The 22,500-nt window shown below is 43.9% G+C and overlaps 4 protein-coding genes and 1 long non-coding RNA gene across 5 annotated transcripts; 2 read left to right on the top strand and 3 right to left on the bottom strand.

Annotated features, from left to right (window-relative positions):
• Nucleotides 1-1,573: 1,573 nt before the first annotated feature.
• Nucleotides 1,574-3,953, bottom strand: LOC113581847 (uncharacterized). Its single transcript, XM_027017285.3, has 5 exons — nt 3,706-3,953; nt 3,228-3,511; nt 2,960-3,081; nt 2,777-2,849; nt 1,574-2,647 (listed from the first exon to the last, which is right to left on the bottom strand). Exons 2-5 carry the CDS (start codon nt 3,478-3,480, stop codon nt 1,746-1,748), a joined length of 1,350 nt encoding a protein of 449 aa, XP_026873086.2. The 5' UTR covers nt 3,481-3,511; nt 3,706-3,953; the 3' UTR covers nt 1,574-1,745.
• A 2,292-nt stretch (nt 3,954-6,245) lies between these two features.
• trim35-13 (tripartite motif containing 35-13) lies at nt 6,246-10,115 on the top strand. The gene is made up of 6 exons (XM_027017283.3): nt 6,246-7,097; nt 7,832-7,927; nt 8,030-8,260; nt 8,352-8,374; nt 8,522-8,640; nt 9,405-10,115. The coding sequence occupies exons 1-6, from the start codon at nt 6,705-6,707 to the stop codon at nt 9,941-9,943; spliced, it is 1,401 nt and encodes a 466-aa protein (XP_026873084.2). The 5' UTR covers nt 6,246-6,704; the 3' UTR covers nt 9,944-10,115.
• A 759-nt stretch (nt 10,116-10,874) lies between these two features.
• slc27a1a (solute carrier family 27 member 1a) lies at nt 10,875-17,938 on the bottom strand. The gene is made up of 13 exons (XM_027017290.3): nt 17,798-17,938; nt 17,412-17,579; nt 16,652-17,046; nt 15,829-15,993; nt 15,033-15,102; nt 14,831-14,922; nt 14,497-14,606; nt 13,289-13,498; nt 13,010-13,136; nt 12,698-12,835; nt 12,387-12,551; nt 12,079-12,225; nt 10,875-11,956 (listed from the first exon to the last, which is right to left on the bottom strand). The coding sequence occupies exons 2-13, from the start codon at nt 17,576-17,578 to the stop codon at nt 11,799-11,801; spliced, it is 1,944 nt and encodes a 647-aa protein (XP_026873091.2). The 5' UTR covers nt 17,579; nt 17,798-17,938; the 3' UTR covers nt 10,875-11,798.
• Nucleotides 17,939-17,957: 19 nt separating this feature from the next.
• Nucleotides 17,958-20,578, top strand: LOC145658625 (uncharacterized). The gene is made up of 3 exons (XR_014124280.1): nt 17,958-18,052; nt 18,679-18,716; nt 18,854-20,578. It is a non-coding gene; the product is annotated as an uncharacterized LOC145658625 (long non-coding RNA).
• On the bottom strand, nt 18,814-20,251 carry ptger1c (prostaglandin E receptor 1c (subtype EP1)). Its single transcript, XM_035524957.2, has 2 exons — nt 19,358-20,251; nt 18,814-19,062 (listed from the first exon to the last, which is right to left on the bottom strand). Exons 1-2 carry the CDS (start codon nt 20,249-20,251, stop codon nt 18,814-18,816), a joined length of 1,143 nt encoding a protein of 380 aa, XP_035380850.1.
• Nucleotides 20,579-22,500: the final 1,922 nt, after the last annotated feature.

The following is a 22,500-nucleotide window of genomic DNA, read 5'->3' on the forward strand; positions in this document are numbered from 1 at the left end:
CCCTAGTCGTGCTTGAAATGCTCTATGTTAACTTCTGTAGCTGTCCAGTAAGCTCCCTGTGAAACAATTGAATGAAACTCCAGGAAACCACAATGAATGCAGTTTATCAGGTCATTTACCTGTTATCATTTGATTTGCTACAGGAAAATGTCTGCCTTACATCAGATAAATTCTCCACTTTCTGGGAGATGGGAAGGCTGTTCCCTATGAGCTGCCATAGGTTTAGTACTGAATAATTATTCTTCTGACATATCTTGTGTTCTGGACCAGTTGTGTCTGTGTCCATTCACAGGCCACTTGCTTCTGACCACAGGATAAGCTTAACTCCGAAATATATATATATATTAGTAGTACTCATCTGGAATTTTCTTTGAAAAAAAAAATATATAAAGCACTTTGCTTGCACAGCTGATGGACACACACACACATATATAGTTTTGCTTATGCTTGGGCTTTGACTGGGCAGGTAGTATGAGGGTGTGGTGCAGTATTTTTGCTCTTCTGGACTGAGCTTCATGTTGACATTCCTGGGATCTGTTGGAACCACGCTTTCAGTTTCCACAGGTCACAGTGATTGCCACATCTATTACCACTGCTGTTTTCTTCATGTAATTTTTTTTTATTTTTTTTTATTGTCAACAAGGATCATGTGCCTGGTAAGCCAGAGAGAAAGAGGGAGTAGTAAAAATTGCAGCGTAGTACGTCAGGTGTCCAGAGAGACAGAATATATTGGATGCAGGCCCTTCATCAGCTGCGCAAGCAAAGCAAAGTACACAAATGCACCCTGCTTGCACAGCTGATGAAGGGCCTTTGCCTGACATGTTTCTCTGGAAACCGTGCCTACTACGCTGCAATTTTTACTACCTCATAGGGGACCTGTAATTATTTAGGCTACAGGTAAGATACATTATTTGAAGTAGCAGTCACTATTACGCATTGAGTAATACTAAAGCCAGTGGTTAATCCAACCAACGGATTACTCAACTCCTCATCTCACAAGTGTGCCCTCTGGAACTTAACAGCATAAATGTAATAAGTTAAACATATTACAAGAACCACACTGCCACACACACCCAGCATGTTTAAATACAAATGTTTGTTCAGGTAAAGTAGAATAACAAATCAGTTTTTAGCTTGCTGTCCAATACAGGATAATAGAAATAATTGACAAAGCCACAGTTGTTTTATATGTGCTAGTGAAAGCATGACTAAATGCACACAAAAACCTGTTAATTTAATTAACCCTTTTTAGTATACTGAAAAAGTTCCCACAATTAATCCAAAATGCTGTATATTTGAGAGTGGAATGGATAATCTGTGGTAATAAGGAAAATAACCTACTATATAATGTTTTTTTTAAAAAAACTGTGGTATCTCAGTGGTTAAGGTGCTTGACTAATAATCAGAAGGTTGCCAGTTCCAATTCCAGCACTGCCAAAATGCCACTGTTGGGCCCCTGAGCAAGGCCCTCAACTCTCAATTGCTCAAATTGTACATCACTTTGGATAGAAGTGACAGCTAAATGCACACGTGCCTTACTTCCACATTCTTATATCATGTATTCAATGAAAAGTAGGTTTTTATAAAGGTTTTTATTTTTCGTGGCTTTCCTTTTGTAGTTTGGGTAAGACATTCTAATTTTTTAGCCTTAACACCATGAACAGTCATATTTTTGTTACTACAACAAACAAAAGCCTTCCTACAGATGGCATCAGCAGAACAGGCTTGCCACATGGATCTTAAAGTCACTGTGATTTTTCCACAGGTTTTTTTGGTTTGCCCCTTCTCCTCTTGTTGTGAACAACCAAGTGTTGGATCAGGTTTGCTTTCTGGGAGAACTGCCTCCCACAGGTGACACAGGCGTATGGCCTCTCGTCACTGTGGGCGCGCTCGTGGGTTTTGAGGTATCCCTTGTGGGTGAAACCCCTCTCACAGAAGCTGCACGTGTATGGACTCTCCCCGGTGTGCACGGCATAGTGGACCCTCAGATTTGCTTTCGAGTGGAACCGTTTCCCACACTGCTCACAGCTGAACCTCAGATCGGACGTCGCGAAGCTGTCAGCAAGCCGACACCTGTGGACTCTGAGCAATTTCTTATGGGGGAAAATCACCTTGCACACGCGGCATGTATACGTCTGGTGAAACTTCTTCCTGTGTAAAGTAAGATTGCTCTGTCTAATGAACATCTTGCTGCAGTCAGAGCAGCGTAGCGTAGCCTTTTTCTTTTCTTTTGACCTAGCTGCCTGAGCAACAATGAAGATGTGGCGACTACGTAAGATTTTTCCTGCATCTTTTCTTTGGTCTTGTGGGCCAACTTCCCCCTGTTCCTCAGCAGGCTGCCTTTCTGTGCGTTCAGCCGCAATAAACTCAATGGGCACGCAGTGTTCATCAAATTTCATCCGATCAGAACTTGGCACTGTTAAATGTTCACGGGTGCTATTCACACATTCAATTTTTGAGGAATCTGCCCCTGGGGAAGTAAAGATTATGGGGTGGACTTCAGGTGTCTCCTCAAATCCAGCAGATATTAAATATATGTCTGCATCATCATCCTCCTCCTCTTTCTCATCCAGGTCCACTTTTGGACCATCCTTATGGTTTGATGGAGAAAAGGGATTCTTTCTTCTTTCTTCTTCTTTCTTGTTCTCTTCCATCATCGCATTGGGGAAGAAAGAAAATGAATCAAATACAAGGTGTTAACTACATTACCCCCATGATTGCATTAAAATGATGGCCAAAACCCCCCCCCAAAAAACAACAGTTCAGTTTTTCTTACTTGTATTGCTGGGATAAATTTCCTTCTCACATTTCTCCTCTTTGATGGGTATCATCTTATTGCTATCGTTAGGCTACATCAAAGAAGCAAATAAGTTAAAACATAACTGCTGTAAGAAATGGAATGTTCTAAAGGATAGGTAGTTAAGAAGATACAATGAAAGTCATGTGTAAGACATTTAACCTCATCAGACACAGGAGGGCCGACATCTCCTGCCTTCTCTTCTGTTCTCGGCTCCTTCCTGTCCCACAAACTGGAACACCACTCCTTTCCGAAGATCCCGTTAATGGATGGCGAGTCAGATACTTTTAAAATGAGAGCCCTCGTCAACAAACTGATTTAATGTGAAATTTATGCAGCATCACACATATTATTTTCCCGTAGTCTACTGCAAAACCTCTCAACAAAAACATTAAAAACCAACCAATAAATCACATTTAAGGAATCGTACCTTCCAGCGTTTGAATACAAATAGAGCGACATTTCTTGAGCGCCTCTGTCTTTTCGTTGCGGAGCGTTTTGACTTCGTTCTCAAGTACATGCATTTTATCATTAAGAGCCACGTTCTCGTTCAGAGCCCTTGTCAGTTGCAGGCGCAAATTCTGGAGATCACCATCCACAACTTCGCAGATCTGTTTCATCGCCGATTCGGTCATCACCTCCATAATAGAGCTGAGCCGTGCATGAAAAGCGGACTTCGCCATCCTTACACTGTAGTGTCTCGTGTATCCAAACCTTTTAGACAAAAATATATAAACACATCGATGCGCAAAATCAATGCAAACAAAAAGTAAAAAGTTATGCTTATGTGTAGAGGTCTGAATGCATATAACTCGAATGAGAAGGTGCAGACGCTATAGGTCGTTTCCAACTGCTTTTTATTTCCGGGTCGTGCGTGCTCTGAGCCGTCGCCAGTTATAAATACTCACGTCTATCCCGAGCCTCAGAAGGTTTTGGTGAATCGAAAGTTTTATAACAAATGTTCACATAAAACTAGTGATATCAGTGTACGTCGACCGTAAACAAACATGCTCTTGCGATGAATTTGAACGCAGAACATGCACTCAGCACGTGGGCAGCTCTTTATTGCCCCCTATTGTTGCTCCGTGCAGTAGCACATGCCTCTGTTCCACGAGGCTCAGGACACTCAGGCTTCCGTCTGCCCTGCACCCGCATAAAGAGTGAGCATGAGGAACAGGAAGGAACAGACCCTTTCCTACATCTGAGATCTGCATTCCATACGTGCAGTGGTTCAGGGTCCGGGATTTTGTTCCCAGGAACCGCTGGGTTTTCCCTCTGTAAGAGCAGTACAGGACTGCAACACAGGGACAATCAGAGTCGCTGCACTCTGCACAGCTGCTAAAATTAATTAGAAGAGATTGGGCCTCAAAAAAATTGGTATTCTTATGTTAAATTATACATATTTTGTTGTAAAATTCAACAAATATTCCTAAATTTACAAAGTTCTATTTATTTATTTATTTATTTATTTATGTGATCAAGAGAAAATTCTGAATCTGGGAAAAACTGGTGAAGGGGACAAATTCTCCTGAATCATTCAAATGAACAATATTACAGCGAATCTGTTTGTTGGAGTCATTTATGCACAAGGTCCATTGGGCTTCATTACTGTGTTATGAGGCCCATTATACATCATGCACAGAAGGAACATGCAGGAAAAGTCAGCTGAATATCATATAATCCCAGTGATATTGACATGGGACGCTTTCTCACTTTTACTTTTTAAAAAACTCTTAAGTGTGTTACGACTTTTTCCAGAAATGGCCAGCAAACTGAGCGGGTAAAATGCCTGGCCACTGGAGCACTAAAGAGTAAGGAGTGGGTCATTGTAACTCTATCTCCCACTACAAGTGCTGACAGAGGCTTGAACCTCACCATAGCTTTGGCAAAATGGAAGCTGAAGCCACGCCTCCAAGCCTGTGAGGAGGCGTTCAGTACGCTACCCCAGTGGGTCGAAGCTAGCTGAAGACAGCAGACTGATTGTAACACGTTTTACATCTCTGTAAATCCTGCTTCTGACCACAGAGCAAGCCTAAACTGGACACTTTTATTCCTACATATAAATGCAGATAAAACTCTGTACTTGCAAATATTTACAAGTATAGCTAAAGCAGTCATTGAGTGGGCCGTTCTTTGGTACAGTTCCCTTCAACCCCCTTCCTGATGACAAGCTTAGTCAGTGTCAGTACCACACAAGGGGCTATTAATAACACTGTGGTTTTTAATCTCAGTCTTGTGCTTCCCCATGTGCAAGGGTTCACGTGTCATCCCTTCTATAAAATATCTGACTGAGCTCATGAAGGAACTGATAATAATTCCCTGAAGAGTTGAATCAGGCAATAAAAGACACAAAAATGTGCAATGCATGGTAACTCCAGGGAGTCAAATCAAATCCAATTTCTTTATACAGCGCTTTTTACAACAGATGTCACAAAGCAGCTTTACAAATGTCCAAGTCCAAGCCCCCAGTGAGCAAGACAAGGGCGACAGTGGCAAGGAAAAACTCCCTAGAGCAGGATGAAGAAACCTTGAGAGGAACCAAGCCTCAAGGGGGCGGGGCTTATCCTCCTCTGGCTCACTATATGTACAACTAAGAAAAAGAAGTAGGATTTTTTACTTGTTAAGAGCAGTATTCAAATGTTTTCATATCTCCCCTGGGTATTTATGACAGTGACAGCTCAGTGATTTAGGTCTTTACACGTAACTGTAAATGCCAGCAAATATTTCTAAATGCTTTTAGATTTGGCAAAAGATTCATGACCTACAGACTGCAGCTTGAAGACAAGCCAGTCAACTGTATTACGATTAGGCAAACCTATGATGCATCTGTACCATAGTATCATGGCGTTTATTCCAGATTTCCTGTTCTGATAAAGAGTTGATTTACATTTCACACTGGAAAATAGTTTATTGTCAGTATTGTACCAAGGGTAAAAGGTTTCAGGATTTTGTCATATTTACAGAATGTATGTAGTTTATCATCAAGATGACACTGAGAACATAATGATCACTTTACTAAAGTGCACTTGTTGGCAGCTGCCTGACAGAATACAGGCCAGTGTTACAACAGGTCTTCTGATGCAGACACAGAAAGTAGCCATGCTTAAGACACCCTGAAAACTGAATTACTATGCTCAATCTGCCAAACAATTTGCTACAGTAAACAACAATTTGCAGGTGGTATTTTGGTGAAGAAAACAAGATATTCTAATAAGCAAATATTTGTTTTTACTTGTAGGTTTTTTTCAGAATGTCCAAAGTGTAACATCCAGACCATGCACCTTGTATTTTGTCTGCAGTGGTTAAGTGTGAAAAATGTGCATTTCTTGTTTTGATGAAGACTGCAGAGCCCATGCCTCCCTTGCAGTCCAGGTCTATTTTCAGTCAGTAATACAAGCCTCTGAACTGCTTACTGACCCAACCTATCCAGCTTCATTTCTATTTTCAATCATATAGGCCATCCTATTTGACTTAACATTTATAACATCCTGCTTTGATATTAGAGTCTCTGAAATCCATTCTAATTTGTTTACTATTTTGATTGGCCTTCTAACATCATTTGCTAATGTGGCAACTATAGCTGAATGGAAAGTCAACACTGTCTGGACACAGTCCCCATGTCTCTTATGTCAAAGTTAAAAGTCAAGAATTCCATGCAGTCATCTCATTTACTGCCCTGAATGCACTCGGACGTTTACAGCTGGCCCGCACTTGTTTTATAACCCAGTGTTTCATGCCTTACGTCCTCTGCCAATCGGTATGGGTGCGACCGTGATCTCCTAGAGTGCCAATTCAGAAGCAGGATTCTCTGCAGTTCCATATCCGTAACCTATGAAGGGGTAGGGGGAGGGCAGAGCACGGTAAGCATATATGATCTTCACCGTGCAGCTGAACCCTCAAAGACGCAATGGCAACCAGACACGCTCGCCTGGAGGAAGACCTCTGTTGCCCGATCTGTGGGCAGATCTTCCAGCAGCCTGTGGTACTTTTCTGCAGACACAGGTTCTGTAAGCTCTGTCTGGAGGGGTTCTGGAGTGGCAGCGGACCCTGTGAGTGCCCGCTGTGCTGTCAGCCAGCCTCCGTGGGAGAGCTCGTGGTCAACTCTACACTTGAGAAGACCTGCGAGGGCTTTCTGGGGGAGCGCCGCAGGAACAACCCTTTTACGTGCAGGGAACACGGGGAAACCCTGACACTCTTCTGTCTGGAAGAGCTGCAGCCCGCCTGCGTCACGTGCAAGTCATCAATCAGCCACAAAGGGCACAGATTATACTCTTTGGAAGACGCATCCCAAGACTGTAAGGTATGTTCGGATAAAACGGCGTGAACAAGCTCCGAAGACGTTACGTCCAAAACTTCACACAAATGATCCATTCTAGGCACTCTTCTTCATATTAAGAAGAGAGTCACTGGTGTGAGACATGAATGCCCAGGTCATACTCATACTTGTCCTTGTTGCAAATGAAAGAAGGGTCTTTGCAACAGTCTTCCAAGACAGAACATGATGGTAATTTAACCAGCTATGTTTTAAGGATGCTCACACACTTGCAGTAGTCACTCAGGTCAATTCAGCTACTCAGAAACAGTGTTATATGTAGATCTTACATAGATAATAATATCCTTATATTTTCATTGGGCCTGGCCGAGGGCCTTCTGGAAGGGCTGAAACAAGAGTCCCCTGAGCTCTCGCAAATATTTGTCACTCACCATTCCAGTCCACAGAAGCTGACCTCTCTGGCCCAGGGCAACCCTGCGGCAGAGGAAACACCAGTTTTTTGTGATAATTGGGCTCCCAGAGTCACCGCAGTGGTGTGTTCTTACATGCTGCAGAAAAGACCCATGACCATAAATACCAGAAATTTCAAAACAGGGAAAGTGTTTCTCTGCAGATATCTCACTGCTGCCCCTTTTTGGACTACTGGAAGCAAAGTTGCTGTAATGGCTAAAGAAATGCTGAAAACATTCGAACTTGAAAGTCTTATCCCAAACCTCGCTCTGAACTTCTGAGAACATGTTTGGACGGGTGTTCCATTTCAGGCTGAGCTGAGGAATGCTTTAAAGCCCCTGCAAGAAAAGTTGAATCTCTTCAGGAAAATTAAACTCACCTATGATCAAACAGCAGAGCACATCAAGGTATTTTCTTCCTGTCTGCCTGTTATCAGCTAACCAGAATAATTTTAAGGGAAATTGATCCATTAGTGGGTTTCTCATACAGTCTCATTATTTGTGCAACAGAGGCAGGCTGAGCACACAGAAGGGCAGATTAGAACGGAGTTTGAAGCCCTGCACCAGTTCCTTCACGATGAGGAAGCTGCCCGACTCTCTGAACTGAAACGAGAAGAAGATCAGAAGAGCCAGATAATGATGGAAAAGATTGATGATATAGAAAAAGAAATAGCTTCCCTTACGAAAACCATCAGAATTAGCGAAAAGGAGATGAACTCTCAAGATACCCCTTTCCTCCAGGTAAAATGTGTACTTTTAGATCAAATGGTCAAGTTAGCTTTTCAGGCCTGTTTCAGCTCTTGGTAATGGATCTGTTTTTGCTCTTCCACAGAACTACAAGGACATGATAAAGAGGTATGTTGACCCTTCAGCAAATTCTGGCTGTCTTCTCTGTCATCACTGAGATCTGTAATATATGGATCAGCATCTTCTGACCTCAGAGATACACATCGCTGCTTTCCATCATCACCCTATTAACGCTGCTGCTTTCACTGTCTACAGGACTTGGCACGTACCCCAGGATCCAGAAATGATCTCAGCATCTCTGGTTGATGTAGCCAAATACACAGGCTCATTAAAATTCAAGGTCTGGGAAAAGATGAAGAATATTATTCAATATAGTGAGTATATGGGGTATATAGCAAATATAAGAGTGCAGTCTAGGTGCACATGACAGATGATCTGTGTCTCTAGCTGATGTAACAAAATATCTAGACTCTTTAAAATTAAGCAGTAGATGAAAGATAGCAGATTGTTATAGCATGTATGATCCAGAGGCACCATACTGTGCCGTCTTAGGTCAGCTCCCCCAAAAATATAAACTACTGATCAGGTCAGTCTTTAATTGCATGTCAAAACATTATATGAAGGAAAAAGAATTGTATTACCTGCAAAAAAAAAATGTCATGGTGATAACTGCTTCAAATAACAGTTAACCAGTGGATGGAACACTTACAGGCAGGCAGAACAGATCACCACTCAAATCCTGACAAGCTGTGTGGGATCATGGAACAGCCATAATCAAACAGTGTTTACCAAGTTTACCTTGGGACTTTTTACTAGCAAATAACACACGTAACTGCCCTATTAGGTATCTTTAAATGTAATTAATAAGTTTGTTTGGGTTTTTTTTTTCGTTGGGTGGTCTTTTGCATGGTTCTGTATAGTAATAGTATATTTAGCATGTTCTTATAGGTGAGCAATTTATATTTCACATAAGGAAGAAGGAATCCATACATGTAAGGGAGCAACTATAAACATGCATATCAATGACTATAATTAGTCACAGCCACTGGGAAGCTCAGTCAGTGATTGACCATGATCATGATTCATGTTTCATTCTGAGTGCCACACTTACTAATGTGTCACGTTTCCATCGGACCAGCTCCTGTGACTCTAGACCCAAACACGGCTGCAACCTGCTTCCAGCTGTCGGAGGACTTGGCAACGCTGCTGTACTGCGCCCAGACGTTCAAGCTCCCAGACAACCCTGAGCGCTTTGATGTCGGCGCTGAGATTCTGGGCTCTGAGGGCTTCCGCTCAGGCAAGCACAGCTGGGAGGTGGAGGTTAAAGGCAACACCTACTGGGTCATTGGGGTGGCCAGCGAGTCCATCGACAGGAAGGGAAAGCACGTGCTGACCCCTGCGGAAGGTTTCTGGACCATCCGGCTGCGCAACGGCGAGTACAAGGCTTGCTCTGCACCCTGGTCGCCGCTGACCATGAACAGGGAGCCGGAGGTGGTGAGGGTGGTGCTGGACATGGACCGGTCCAAGGTCACGTTCTACGACCCACGGGAGAGGACGGCACTGTACACCTTCACAGACATTCTCACCCTACGAGCGCTCCCTTACTTCTGCAGTGCCTGCAAGGAAAGCCCACTCAGGGTGCTGCCAGTTCGCGTGTCTGTCTCAGTGGGGCACTAGGTGTTTGTGGCACATCCCGTTCAGGGACGGCACCCCCACCTGGACCATCCTGTCCCCTCTAATATTACGTGCGTGGGTGATATGGATGGAAACACATACACTACTTGAAACCCATATGCTTGTCTTGATGTTTTAGCTCAAACACAACACAAAATAAAAGAAAAACAAACTATTACTGTTAGTGATACAATGTCTATAAGTATAGTTTTTATTTAATTGAAATCAGACTTGGGACATAAATTGGGCTCTCTCATATATATATGTTAAATTGTAGTAGAGAAAGAGTTTCCAGAGAAACAGAATGTGTGTGTGTGTGTATGTATATATACATATATACAGCTATACGAGAAGCTGTGTGTGTGTGTGTGTGTGTGTGTGTGTGTATGTATGTATATACACACACACACACACACACACACAGCTTCTCGTATAGCTGATAGCAGATAGAACAGACACCTCCTGCAGTAATACATGAGATATAATGGATGACGACTACAGATCCTTTACTGCTCATTATTATAGAGGCTGTGCTAATACATTTACATGTGGCATATCTGCAGCGGTTGCAGACTACAGCAGCACAGTTCATATTCCTTTGGTCATGTGTCTCACTTTTAATGACCACGTCTTTGATGCTGTTGCCTCATCTGTGTAAGACTAGTGGAGGTTCCTTAAAAAGAATGTGGTCTGAGATTGAGATGTTAAAGTATATTAGCCACTGATTTATTTGTAGGATGATAAGTGAGTTCCAAACCAATTCTTGTTGTCCAAGTAATAGATTAATAGTAAATTGTTTAGAGGTCAGTGCATCTATTCTCTGAACAGATAAAACACAAGCACATGCATCATCTATGACTTCAACTTATGAACAGAAAAAAAAAAAAAAAAAGATCGTTTGTTCACAAGTCTGAGTATAAAATTACAAATGATAAACAGGTTCTAAAAATATTTATTTCAGTTTGAACTCGCAATTCACACCATGTCAAAAAGGGAGAACTCGGTGCGCCGTGTTCCTGCCCTGGGATCATATTCCTGATGATCATTATAACGTGGGACTGTGAAATATTAGTGTCAAAAGCTGCCTAAACATCACTTATAGTCTTTCTGCCAGCATTCAACTCAAAGAACCTGTCATGATATACTGGACTTCTCGGAACGGGGAAACCCAGTTCAAGGCACTTTGTAATAGATGTGTACAGAAACACACACCCATAATAAACGTTTAAAGCCATCAGTGTGGAGAGCATGATTAATGTTAGTGTTGAACTACACAGGGATAATTCTGAAGAGAGTTAATTTTATACACTTGAAGAATTTTTCAGGTAATATTTGAAAGGTAATTTAGTAGGTCAAAACAGAAAGAACTTTCAATAAAGAGGAAAAACGGAACTGTTTGCTCTGTAATTCTTCAACCTGCAGGTTCTGCCATAGTGTTGTTACAGTAACCAAAAATGGAGTGTACCTATGGAAGAGTCTACACAAACATCCCGAATGGTGAAGAATTACTTACATAAGCATGATGCAACATATTGTAGAGTCATTTACATCTTTAGGTAGGCACTATCAGTTTTTGTGAATTTCCCAGCAAATATATTGTATTTGTATTTCTTCCTATACAAACCCTTGCATATATCTTTGGCTGGTAAAGGAATTTCCATTCACAATACACATCAAATCCTATTATGAATGTTAAGCACACACAGAATGAACGCTGTAAAATAGCATAATGAAATGTAGTGCTGCTGGCTTAGTGCTAAATGTTGCCTGTCAACATATTACAAACACAAATCACAGCAGTGATTGCATTTCTATAAGTGATCCCTGAAGTTCCAGAGCTTACTCTGCCTTTGTCTTCTCAGAGAGGTATCCTACCATCAACTAAGGAATTATACAACTCCTCATTCACAACCTCATAACGTCCTGCTCTAGCATTGAGAAAGTAGATCCGGTCAGATGTGATTCGGGGGTCATATCCCTCCCTCTGCAACCTGGTCTTCTGAATTTTAAATGTTCCTTGAGGGAAGGAGACATATAATCTTCTGAATGAGTTCTCTGACAAGCAACAGAGTTAATCCAAACAGCAAATCGAGGTTCTTTTACATGTAGCTCGTGGACGTTCTTAGGGTCTAACTCACCTGTGGTGTCCACTTGTGGGGAGATGCGGAGGAAGACAGGCCGAGCGTATGGGGGCAGCGCTTTCTGGACTTCCCTCAGGAAAGAATCGCAGTTAAAGCTCCCATTCAAGTCAGCAATGGCTGCCATGCCAGCTTTCCCTTCCACGCCTGCAATTCACATATCCGCACACACACACACACACACACACACACACACACACACACACCATGGGTTTTACACAGAGACCTGTAGAAAACGACTCGGCCCGAGTTGCTGGGAACTTCTGCTTTTTTTCTCCCCTGCGAGGAGCTCGTGCCGCGTCGCTCACCCGGTACTGCCACGCCGTACACGGCCACGTCCGTCTGGCCCAGCAGGCTGCTCAGCGCCCCCTCCACCTCAGTGGTGGAGACATTCTCCCCCTTCCAGCGGAAAGTGTCACCGCTGCGGTCCCGGAAGTACATGTAGCCGAGCTCATCCATCACCAGGACGTCACCTGGAGCAGCCCAGGAGAACACGGGACACTGAAGGAGCTCCGTAACGACTGACATCATGTTTAATGTTCCTGGATTTATGTCGTTTTCACATTTGGCGGTGACTTGTCTCCACAGAGTCTCTGCAGTACTGTTTGAGAGGGCATACCTGACAGATAGGCGGAGTCATTTTTCTTAAACACATTGTGGGCGATCTTCTTCCTAGTGGCCTCCTGATTAGCATATCCATCGAAGCGGCGCAGAGGGTCTTGCTGGTTGATTTTGCCCACCAGCAGTCCTGGTTCCCCTGGAGCCCCAGCGGAAAATAGCCATTGGCTATTCACTTACATTTACCAGCTCTCAGTAGCAGAATAGATATTTGCGGCATGCAACACCTTGAAATGCCAGCGTGGATAAAACCATGTAACAGAGGCTGGAGTCTAGTAATTATGCTGACTCACTTCCAACATGGTGAACTCACCAGGTCGACATGGAATGCAAAGTCCCGCCTTGTTCCGCACCAGCTCCATGGTCTCCTCATCCACCTTTACCAGCTGGATAGGGTAGACGTTGGGCAGGATCCGGCTGTTGAAGCCGCATGCACCCACCTTGAGAGAGGAGCACAGAATTACCCATAAACTCCCAAGTCATGGCAATCTGCCTGGGCATTTTCCAAAGACACGTCATGAACGTGCGCCCAGAAAACCAACAGCCTGAAAGAAGCGGCCGGCTGCCGTCGCGAGCCGCTGGCAACGCTGACCTTGCCGTCCATGTTGGCCACGCTACAGTTGCACTCTGTGGCTCCGTAGAACTCGCCGATCTGTTCGATGCCGAAGCGCTGGGTGAAGGCTTCCCACACGCTGGGCCGGAGGCCGTTCCCCACCGCCAGGCGCACGCGATGACCCTGCTCCGAGGGGCGCACAGGCTGAGACAGCAGGTAGCGGCAGATCTCCCCTATATACTGAACCACCTGTAGGGGGCAGCCACACTCAGCCTGAGCAGCACTGTGAAGCTCCCGCAGGGACACCAGACTCCGCGGGAAGGCAACGCATTGGTTAACCGCGGAACCGCCCCGTGGAGCTCCCCCACAGTCCCAGTTTGTATTACGTGCGTCTACAGTTGCACATAAACAGCAAATGCCAGTATATAATGTAACTCCTGAGTAGGTGTGCCCTGTTACAGATGGACGCAGCATCACAACTCAGATCACCTTACACAGCTACAATGCACACAATACAATACACTTTAATTTATCTGAAAGTGTAACCTTTATCCAATTACTGCACAATATTTGTGTTGTACTATAGTAAAATAAAAGTAATGTATTACAAATATGTAATCAGATAATACTGTATCTAGACTGCGACATCTTAGGAAGTGTAGCATCTTTAAGGGTAACTTTAATGTCATTAGAACATTTGTGCTATAACAAATGCCGTAGAACAGGTATGGTCAAATTACAGATTGCAACACAAACCTATTACAAATTACAGATTACAACACAAACCTATTACAACTGCAGTGGACGTGTCTGCCTAATGTAGGCAAGTTACCACTATCTTTTTCAAATCACCATCAGAAAAGTCTTTTACATCTTTTTACAGCTGTTAAAGTATGCTTGCATAATTACAGAAGTGGTACTACCATAATCCTTCTGTAACAGTACATAGAGTCTCAGTAATTACATTACATTTATGACATTTATCAGATGCTCTTATCCAGAGCGACTTACAAAAGTGCTGTCATTTACTCATAAAATACACCCCAATACAGTAGGTTAGAGTCCAAGATACCAATAAACTAGAATACAGCTGAAACACAGGAATCAATGCTGATGCTTAGAAGTACAAAATACATAAGAGCTCTATAACAGACAACAATCAGTGTAATAAACAATAAGTACTAGTATAAGGCTTGTATAGGTGTGTGCAACTAGACAAGAAACAACCCGAGAAAACAGCCCCTTACGGTACAGTTGTATTTGATGCAGTCATCCCAGAAGCGGCTAGCTGAGAACTTCCTCTTCACCACCACCGTCAGCCCGTTGATTAAACACTGACCGACACCCATGATGTTACCTGGGCAAAATTGAGATAATGAAAAAAAGTATATTGACAAATCATTTAATCAGTGTGCAACATAAACATCAAAACTGCTTTAAAGACAAAAGTAACAATAAAATCCACACATTTCAGGCTCAGGATAATGTAAAAAACATAATTAAAAAAACCCCAAATAAACCAAATAAAAACAACTTTATGATGCAACTTCTTGGGTGATCCTACAGCGACACGGTGCTCACCTGCTGAATGGTAAAGTGGCAGGCAGTCATATATGATGTCATCCGGCCGCATGCGAAATGAATAGTAACCAAATGCAGCGATTCTAAAATACCTAGGGAGGAGGAAGGAAGCCATCTAGGAGTGACTGTCCACATGTTTGTGTGCATATGAAGCACTCTGTAAAACACGTGTTTGACAGCTGTAACATGAAGCATGACTTACCGACTATGGATCACAATAGCGGCTTTGGGAAGACCGGTGGTACCAGAGGTGTAGATGTAGAACAAACGATCTGTAGACACAAAACACATGAGGCCCTGTCCTTCATATACACAGATGCCTTCTCTCTCTCTCTCTCTCACACACACACACACACACACACACACACACACACACACACACACACACACACTGCATCTCATCACTAAATAATTTTCTTCCTCCCTAGTGACATTCAGGAACCTCAAATCAAGCTTTTTCTTGTGCAGAGCAAAAGGCCAATGTGCTGGATTCTTTCAGTCCTTTTTGTTTAATATGAATAGCAAATATACTAGTCCAGCCTGAGACAGCCTGACATTATACTACACACCTGTACTGGCTCAGACAGACCCATGCCTTCAGATTCAGCTTTAAGGGTGAATAATTTAGACACACAGGGTGGAAGAGCTGATTCTGCCTCAGCTTTGACCAGTTACCATGGAATAGCAAAATTGAACGGGCAAGACCACTCACTTTAAAATGCAAGATCTACAACAGGCATGACCCGCTCAATGTCACACTCCATCAGAAATGGACACGTTCTTATAAAGTAATGGACTGGGAATGGGTGCCCATGTTAAACCATCTCTGCTTCCAGAGACTTAAAAGCAGAGAACTCTTACCTTCATTCAGACACTGAAATCTTGGGATGTTATGCAGCAGTTATGACACAGCGGCGTTGCTAAAGTTCCATTGCTACGGCAACTTTTGTGAGCACTTGGACGCGAGAGTCAGAAACCGCGGCCGAGCAGCCACTCACCGCTGAAGCCCTTTGACGGCACGTAGGACGGTGGGTGATGGGGGGAGGACGCCAACATGGGGTCCAGTGACTGCGCGTTCAGGGCAGCCAGCTGTTGGGGTCCCAGGTCTCCAGTGCAGTAGCGAGTCATAGACAGACTCAGAGAGGGACTCACCTCAGACACAGCTGTGGAGAGACAGGATAGAGCAGAGAGAATCACCAGTGTGAAGTAATGCAAAGGCTGTTCAGACAATCATAAATAAATAAATAAACAAGCCAGTCAACTTTATCATGATTCGGAATATGCAGAGCACAGCTGCATTCCTCCATGCACCGTGCAATTTAACAGACAGACATGGACCTTAGACACACTGGGGACATGGTACAGCATAAATTACAGACACCTCCCCCGTTCCTCGTACACAAGGGTAGGCTTGTGCGGGTGCCATGTTTTTTTAACTAATAATCTGTCCAAGTAAAGATGGCACAAACACAACAAATTAAAAAATGCCAGCATTTTAATAAGTGGACTTTGAAACCGCAAAAATGTCCGAATCTGCTGCAAAGAGCAGCTTTCTCGTGTAGGGACTTGTCTTGTCTTCTTGTCATTTTGTACACAACAAACCAATCCCTGGCTCAACTGGCAGTTATGAGATTAACTTTCAAGGAACCAGTTCTGTCCAGTAAATCATCTCTGGGGTGTCTGGGGAAGAGGCGCGCCAATCTGAACCTGCAGGCCAAACACTGTGCCAAGAGCTTGTTCCAGGGTGGATGGAAACCCTTCAGCCCTCGAGCCCTGCGTTAGGAAGGCAAGATGAACGTCTCACAGACTCGCAGTTCTTACCGCCAGCCATCTCTGCCCCGAAAACCAGGCCCCGGGCCGCGGACACGCCCAGGCAGTGCAGGAGGGAGTCTTGCCTCAGGTTGAAGTTGATCAGTGCCGCCTCCACACCGACACGAGCCAAGCCCAGCCAGAGCACGACCTGCAGAGGCCTGCTCTCCATGAACAGCGCCACCACGTCCCCCGAGGTCCAGCCCTGGCTCAGGGCCCAGTGGGCTGCCGCGTTGCACAGCTGGTCCAGCTGCGAGAAGGTCCACGTCTCCCCCGTCGCCTCGTACACAAGGGCAGGCTTGTCTGGGTGCCGGGCCACTGTCCGAGAGAAGATGACGGGCAAAGTGCTACCACTGCGCGTGTGACGCCAGAGCGCTAGCTTCACCCTCATGAGCACATACAGTCCACTGGAACAACAGAAAGAACAGAAGTCGTCATTCAAGTAGAACTTCTAATGAGAATAAGCCCTCCAGTGTAGTTTCAGGTCAACTGAACGAGGAAGCTCTTTAACAAAATCATCTACTACAGCCTGCGTCCTCTGTGTGTCATATATTAAATTGAGCCTACTCCTCCACACGTGTCCACAGGAAAAATCCCCCCACATGGGAAAACACTTTGTAGGTTTATACATCACGTGAACACTTTCGCTATAACCAGTTGATCTGTATCACTCTATTGGCAGCACTATTCCACATTTGAAATAATGATTCTGAGAAGTTAACGCGACAAGTTTTATACATTTAAAAAAAATAAAATCAATGCTTGCACTCACTTAATGTCCCTTTTGACGGTGCGAATTGCAATATAGAAGTATTGCCAGCCACCGGTCCCGAGGTAGACTCCGAGACCAGCTGCCACACTCCAGGACCAAGGCGCTCCGAAGAGACGAAGCAGGCCCAGAGAACCGAAGGACAGAGAGGCGGTTGCCGCATAGCGCATCCTACAGTAGAATGGATCGTTGCGAAAGCAGGAGAAAATAGCACCTCACGCATTTTCCTGATAAATAAATTCTCAATGTCGGGGTTGTCTGTATCTTAGTATTTCGCAATAATCTGGCACCATCATAAATAGGGGAGTTAAAGCTGAAATCGAACGTTAAAGCATATTATTTTCGGCGGGCTAAACAGGGCTAACGGAGGCGGCACACGTTACACTTACCTAAGATAAAATAGGAAAAAAGAAAGTATATAACTGGAGAGGTCAGGCTGCTGTAAACATCGGAGCCGGCGCGTTAACCCGCTCTGTCCCTCACGAGGACCAACTGGATACCGACATATGACGACCTTGTGTTAATGATACAGTGTTGCTGAAGTTGGCTACAACTTATATTTCCAAACTATTATTCACCTTTGACATCCCATGGCGAAGCCTAGTACGTTATTCAGGAAATAACGAGCCAAATTAATATGGAAAGTAAGTATGACGAGTTCTTATTAAATTAAAGGTAGATTTAATTGCAATTACTTTATACGTTAAATAAAAGTGTCACATAATAGCGGTAAAAAAACAAATAATTTCGTCTTTTGGAGTAGGGTGTGAAGCCAGAGTTGGCCAGGGAAAGTCACAACATGTCACAACATGGCTGAAGACGCGTTATTTTTTCATAATAAAAGTATGAATCTGTCATAAAAACTGGCTTCCATTCGGAAACAATGAATGTTAAATATTAACAGTTTTATAGACGGTTATGCATATACGCTCATAACATGCTTACAAAAGGACAAAGTGAAGTAAAAAAAAAAATCATGCAGATTCAGTTTTGAACGCCAATCTCACAGTTTTGAACGCCAATCTTTGACTATCTCACGTGATAGTCAGAGAATCCTGCAATATCACACAGTTATAGTTTAATTAAATAAATAAGTGACAAATCATTTCCATATACAGAAAGCTTTGTCTGATTCCCAGAATTCAAGCAACAGTTTGAGAGCTCTTTTAAGAGCGCCAATCTTTATGAAATTCCTAACATCACTGACCCACCTAAACTTCTTGACCTCTTAAATATTTTGGAAAACTATGATATGATGGCTGGATTCAAGCGCCGCGGAAGAGCGAGTCACCCCCAATGCACATGCTGGTGAGTCCAATGGCTGTTTTACATTGTGACATATTAATGACCCCTTCTTGTTAACCCGTGCCTTGGATTTGTGCTGCAGTTCGTGCTTGCTCTGGTGTCAGTATAAACAGATTTCCTGTCTCTGCGAGCCTGTGCAGGAGTGACTCCGGGTTAAGATGGCGCCGTGGGGCCGGAGCAGGCGGCACAACCGGGACAGTACGGACCGCCTCAGAAGGATGTAGACCCACGGGTCCAGGATCTGGTTCCAGGCGGCCATCCTCAAGGCCAACAGCAGCACTTGCTTGTACTGCTCATCCACTCTGACATTGCCTCTGTAGAACTGTCGCACAGATATGGAGATATAAATCTGGACATGGGAAGGAGAAAGACACACACTATGAGAAGAATACGTCTTTCGTTTGTTGCTGTAATTTATCTTAAGAGTTGCCATAGCAGGCCAAACACTACGCCTAAAACTAAGCTTGCTGTATGAGACACCTTTCATTTTGATAAGGTATTGTAGAACTGTGGTGCAATAATTTCTGTGGCAGTTCTTGACACTCATTTTCAAAAGTCCTATTATTCTGCATTCAAGGCAAGAGAGAAGAGAAAGCCTTATTACATGTTTCACTAATAAATCAGCACTGTAAGGATCAACTCACAAGAAACGGACTCCAGCAGACACATGAAACCACAGTTAGCACCAATAGTTGCACCATCATCTCCACGTCCAGGGAATTCAGAGTCGGGCACACAGATGATGCATGTCTCCTGGCAGCGGTCGACGTCAATCTTGGCTTAATGAGCCGGCTGTGCAGCAACGTGAGCCCGCTCAGGACATTGCAGAAGACGGACACTACCAGTGCTACCAGGCCCAGGCTTGAGAACGCCAAGGCCAGGCCAGCATCGATGGGGGAAAGGGTGCCGAGCACAGGGAGGAAGCACCAGGTACCCGGGAACTGTGGTGTGTACCCACCTACGTCCACAAGGGGCAGCATTGCTAAAGCAAAGGCCAAGGAGAAGAGCAGGAGCACGGCAAAGCACACGTGATCTGTGGTGATGAGAGTGGAGTGCAGGAGTGGCTGGGTGATGCTCACGCAACGCTCCACGGCCATGACGCTGCCCAGCAGCAAAGGACTCAAGCCGAAGAAGACCATGCAGGCGCCAAACAGTTTGCAGAGCCTCCGAGGAGGCTCGATGCCCCTGACTTCTTCCCTGTGCTGAAGGACTCGGCCCAGGTGCAGATGCAGGGCGAAGCTCCCGGTGACCAGGTGACCGACCAGATCGGTCAGGAGCAGAGCCGCCACCAGGAAGAGGAACGGCGTCTTGGCTCGGCGGTGGAAGCGGACTTGAGACATGCAGAGGATGGCCAGGCCCATTAAGTTTGACAGTGCTCCGAAGCTCATGGTGAAGTAGGACATGCTGAAGGTGGGTGGGCTGAGTGGAGAAGGGGCTGTTGGGCTTGTGTTTGGCTCATGGAGGCAAGGAAAGGAGTGGTTAAGGTCTGCGGAGTGTTGACACACGGAGGGAACACAGGTCGGCAACACAAAATCCATGACGACACAGGGAAGTTCACAGGGAAGTTCACAGGGGAAGGTCAAAGGTGTGTCATCTGCAAAAGGATTTCAGAAAGAAATGCATTGAAAATTCACTCTTAGGATCTGGGGGGGGGGGACTAGTTCTGTGTTGTAAAGTAACAGAGTACTGTGGAGACCCACTGATCTGGGCAATTTCAAAATGTTCTTACTCCCAATACACCTGATCTTGCTAATGAAGGACTTGGTGATGATTATGACAATGATCTGTTGGAAAGGAACTTAAAACTGTGCAGGTAACCGGGTCTCTAAAACAGAAGTTGAGAACCAATGAAGTATATCATTTCATTGCCTCTTGTGTTTTGTGGAAAATGTAATGATTTTCAAAATGCCTGCACTGCACACAGTACATGACATTTGTCACTTCTCTGTTGTCCCAAGTGCCCTACATAACCAAGTGCAAATGAGACACACACGATCGCTTATGTAGAGTAATCCCAAACATTAAAAAAATACTTTTCATCGTGCGCACATGCATACATCACCATATTTATTACTGTGTGCACTAAAGTGGGAAAAGTATGAAGCACAGAGCTGCGCACGCTTTGCATGTTACCACACCCCTCTGTTTCTGCTCCACGTTACCCCGCTGTTTTGTGGATTCATAAAGCCTGATGGCTACGCCCCACAAAATATGCGACACACCATTTAATTTCTAGTCAGTTACAGTGGCGATAATTAGTGCAGCGGTGTCAACGTCATAGCAAAAGTTCGTGGCAGTTTGCGATCCTGCTCAGGCATGTCACGCTCTTCGTGTACTGCTGCTATTGCATGTTCACAGCATGTGCTTAGTCCAAACAGATGCATAATTTTATACTTTTTACTTTGTTGATGACTTTTATGCATGACAAAACATTGTTAAAGAAAATATCATCCAATCAATATCTTCTTACCGGGACATTTATCATATTTTTGTTTGTTGTTGTTATTTTTTCTATTATGATTCGCTAATACAGTATGCAAATAAGGACAAAATGCGGTAAAAAACCCCATCAACCAATATATTTGAATGAGGAAGCGTGTTACCGCGGGGTTGTTTGCTGTTGACATAACGTTAAATCTGACGGTAGGATTTATGAATTTGGTCTATTGTGTCTGGAAACAAAGGCCCAAGTACTCATCGAATTCAAGGAAATAATGCAGCGATTATGGCAAATTCATACAGTATAATGCGTTAGAGAATAACTTGAGCATGGTCCGATTCATACCGCAGCAACACGTTTTCAGGTGGCGCAGATTACTGGGAAACAGGCTGTACCTTCCATCTTCCTCTGGTGCACGTGTCAAGTTGGTCCGAGTAGTAATATTCTCCCTGTAATAGGCCAGTCACTTAGATTATCAGTCTTTTCTGATGGGGACTTGCACTGAGATTTGTACTCATAAAGATACCTGGATAGCAATCACAAAGTCATAGTTTCATAATAAAGTCCAATAAAGGCAGTCAATTCAGTTAAAGGAATACTCACACTATATGACTAAATTCTCTGGCAGAAAAGCAAGGATAAAATTCTCAGTTTAGTCCTCAATGCTGATATTACTGGTATTGCTATGTTTTCTGTCTCCCTCCTAAACTGACCCTCTCCCTCTCCCTCTCTCTAATACTTCACGCCTGTCTAGGCTGTTTGTGTTTGTTCTGAGTGATTAATGATTTTTCACACTTGTTCCGTTTCCTATTTGTTTTTTAAAAAAATATATACTACTAGAATGACAAATGTACATGGTATGTTTGTGTGACATGGTATGTTTGGCTGTGTGTCTGTACTTGGTACTTGGTGTATAGCGCCTCATAAACACTCAATTTTTGTGGAATATCATAGAAAAGATAGAGTCTATATCACTGCAAGAGGTTCATGAAATTTAACTCAGCTTTTCGCTTTAGATTTCCAAGCTTTGAACTCAGCCAGTCAGATTTTGTTCCTTTCTATCCCAACTTCTGATCCAGGCTGATCTTGTCAGTCCTCCCTGGCCATCAGGAACCCCGACAAGGACAAATTCTGTTCCACTAGCAAAACTTAAATGGGATAATGACGTCCCATCACGATGTATTCCTCGGGCTTTCACACTGACAGGATGGCCTTTTTGACTCCCTGCAGCACAATCCTTCAAAATGAAACTTCAGGCCATGTGTGAGTAATTCTCTTTATAAATTTCACATACTATGATATATAAGAGCGTTTTTCCTAAACTGGACATATCCTTCTCTCCGGTCT

This window comes from Electrophorus electricus, chromosome 6 (genome assembly GCF_041902795.1).
Source record: "Electrophorus electricus isolate QZ-2024a chromosome 6, ASM4190279v1, whole genome shotgun sequence".
NCBI classification, from domain to species: domain Eukaryota; kingdom Metazoa; phylum Chordata; class Actinopteri; order Gymnotiformes; family Gymnotidae; genus Electrophorus; species Electrophorus electricus.

What these genes read in the sequence shown, in the direction of transcription:
- LOC113581847 (XM_027017285.3), bottom strand. Translation starts at nt 3,480, where the DNA reads ATGGCGAAGTCCGCTTTTCATGCACGGCTCAGCTCTATTATGGAGGTG. An exon ending in TTGTATTCAAACGCTGGAAG is followed by an intron (nt 3,082 to 3,227) that starts GTACGATTCCTT and finishes TCATTTTAAAAG; the next exon opens with TATCTGACTCGCCATCCATT. An exon ending in GCCCTCCTGTGTCTGATGAG is followed by an intron (nt 2,850 to 2,959) that starts GTTAAATGTCTT and finishes TCTTTGATGTAG; the next exon opens with CCTAACGATAGCAATAAGAT.
- trim35-13 (XM_027017283.3), top strand. Translation starts at nt 6,705, where the DNA reads ATGGCAACCAGACACGCTCGCCTGGAGGAAGACCTCTGTTGCCCGATC. An exon ending in TACAAGGACATGATAAAGAG is followed by an intron (nt 8,375 to 8,521) that starts GTATGTTGACCC and finishes CACTGTCTACAG; the next exon opens with GACTTGGCACGTACCCCAGG. An exon ending in GAAGAATATTATTCAATATA is followed by an intron (nt 8,641 to 9,404) that starts GTGAGTATATGG and finishes CCATCGGACCAG; the next exon opens with CTCCTGTGACTCTAGACCCA.
- slc27a1a (XM_027017290.3), bottom strand. Translation starts at nt 17,578, where the DNA reads ATGCGCTATGCGGCAACCGCCTCTCTGTCCTTCGGTTCTCTGGGCCTG. An exon ending in TGGCCAACATGGACGGCAAG is followed by an intron (nt 13,137 to 13,288) that starts GTCAGCGTTGCC and finishes TCCTCTCTCAAG; the next exon opens with GTGGGTGCATGCGGCTTCAA. An exon ending in TGACTCCGCCTATCTGTCAG is followed by an intron (nt 12,552 to 12,697) that starts GTATGCCCTCTC and finishes GGGCTGCTCCAG; the next exon opens with GTGACGTCCTGGTGATGGAT.
- ptger1c (XM_035524957.2), bottom strand. Translation starts at nt 20,251, where the DNA reads ATGGATTTTGTGTTGCCGACCTGTGTTCCCTCCGTGTGTCAACACTCC. An exon ending in TCTGCTGGAGTCCGTTTCTT is followed by an intron (nt 19,063 to 19,357) that starts GTGAGTTGATCC and finishes TCCCATGTCCAG; the next exon opens with ATTTATATCTCCATATCTGT.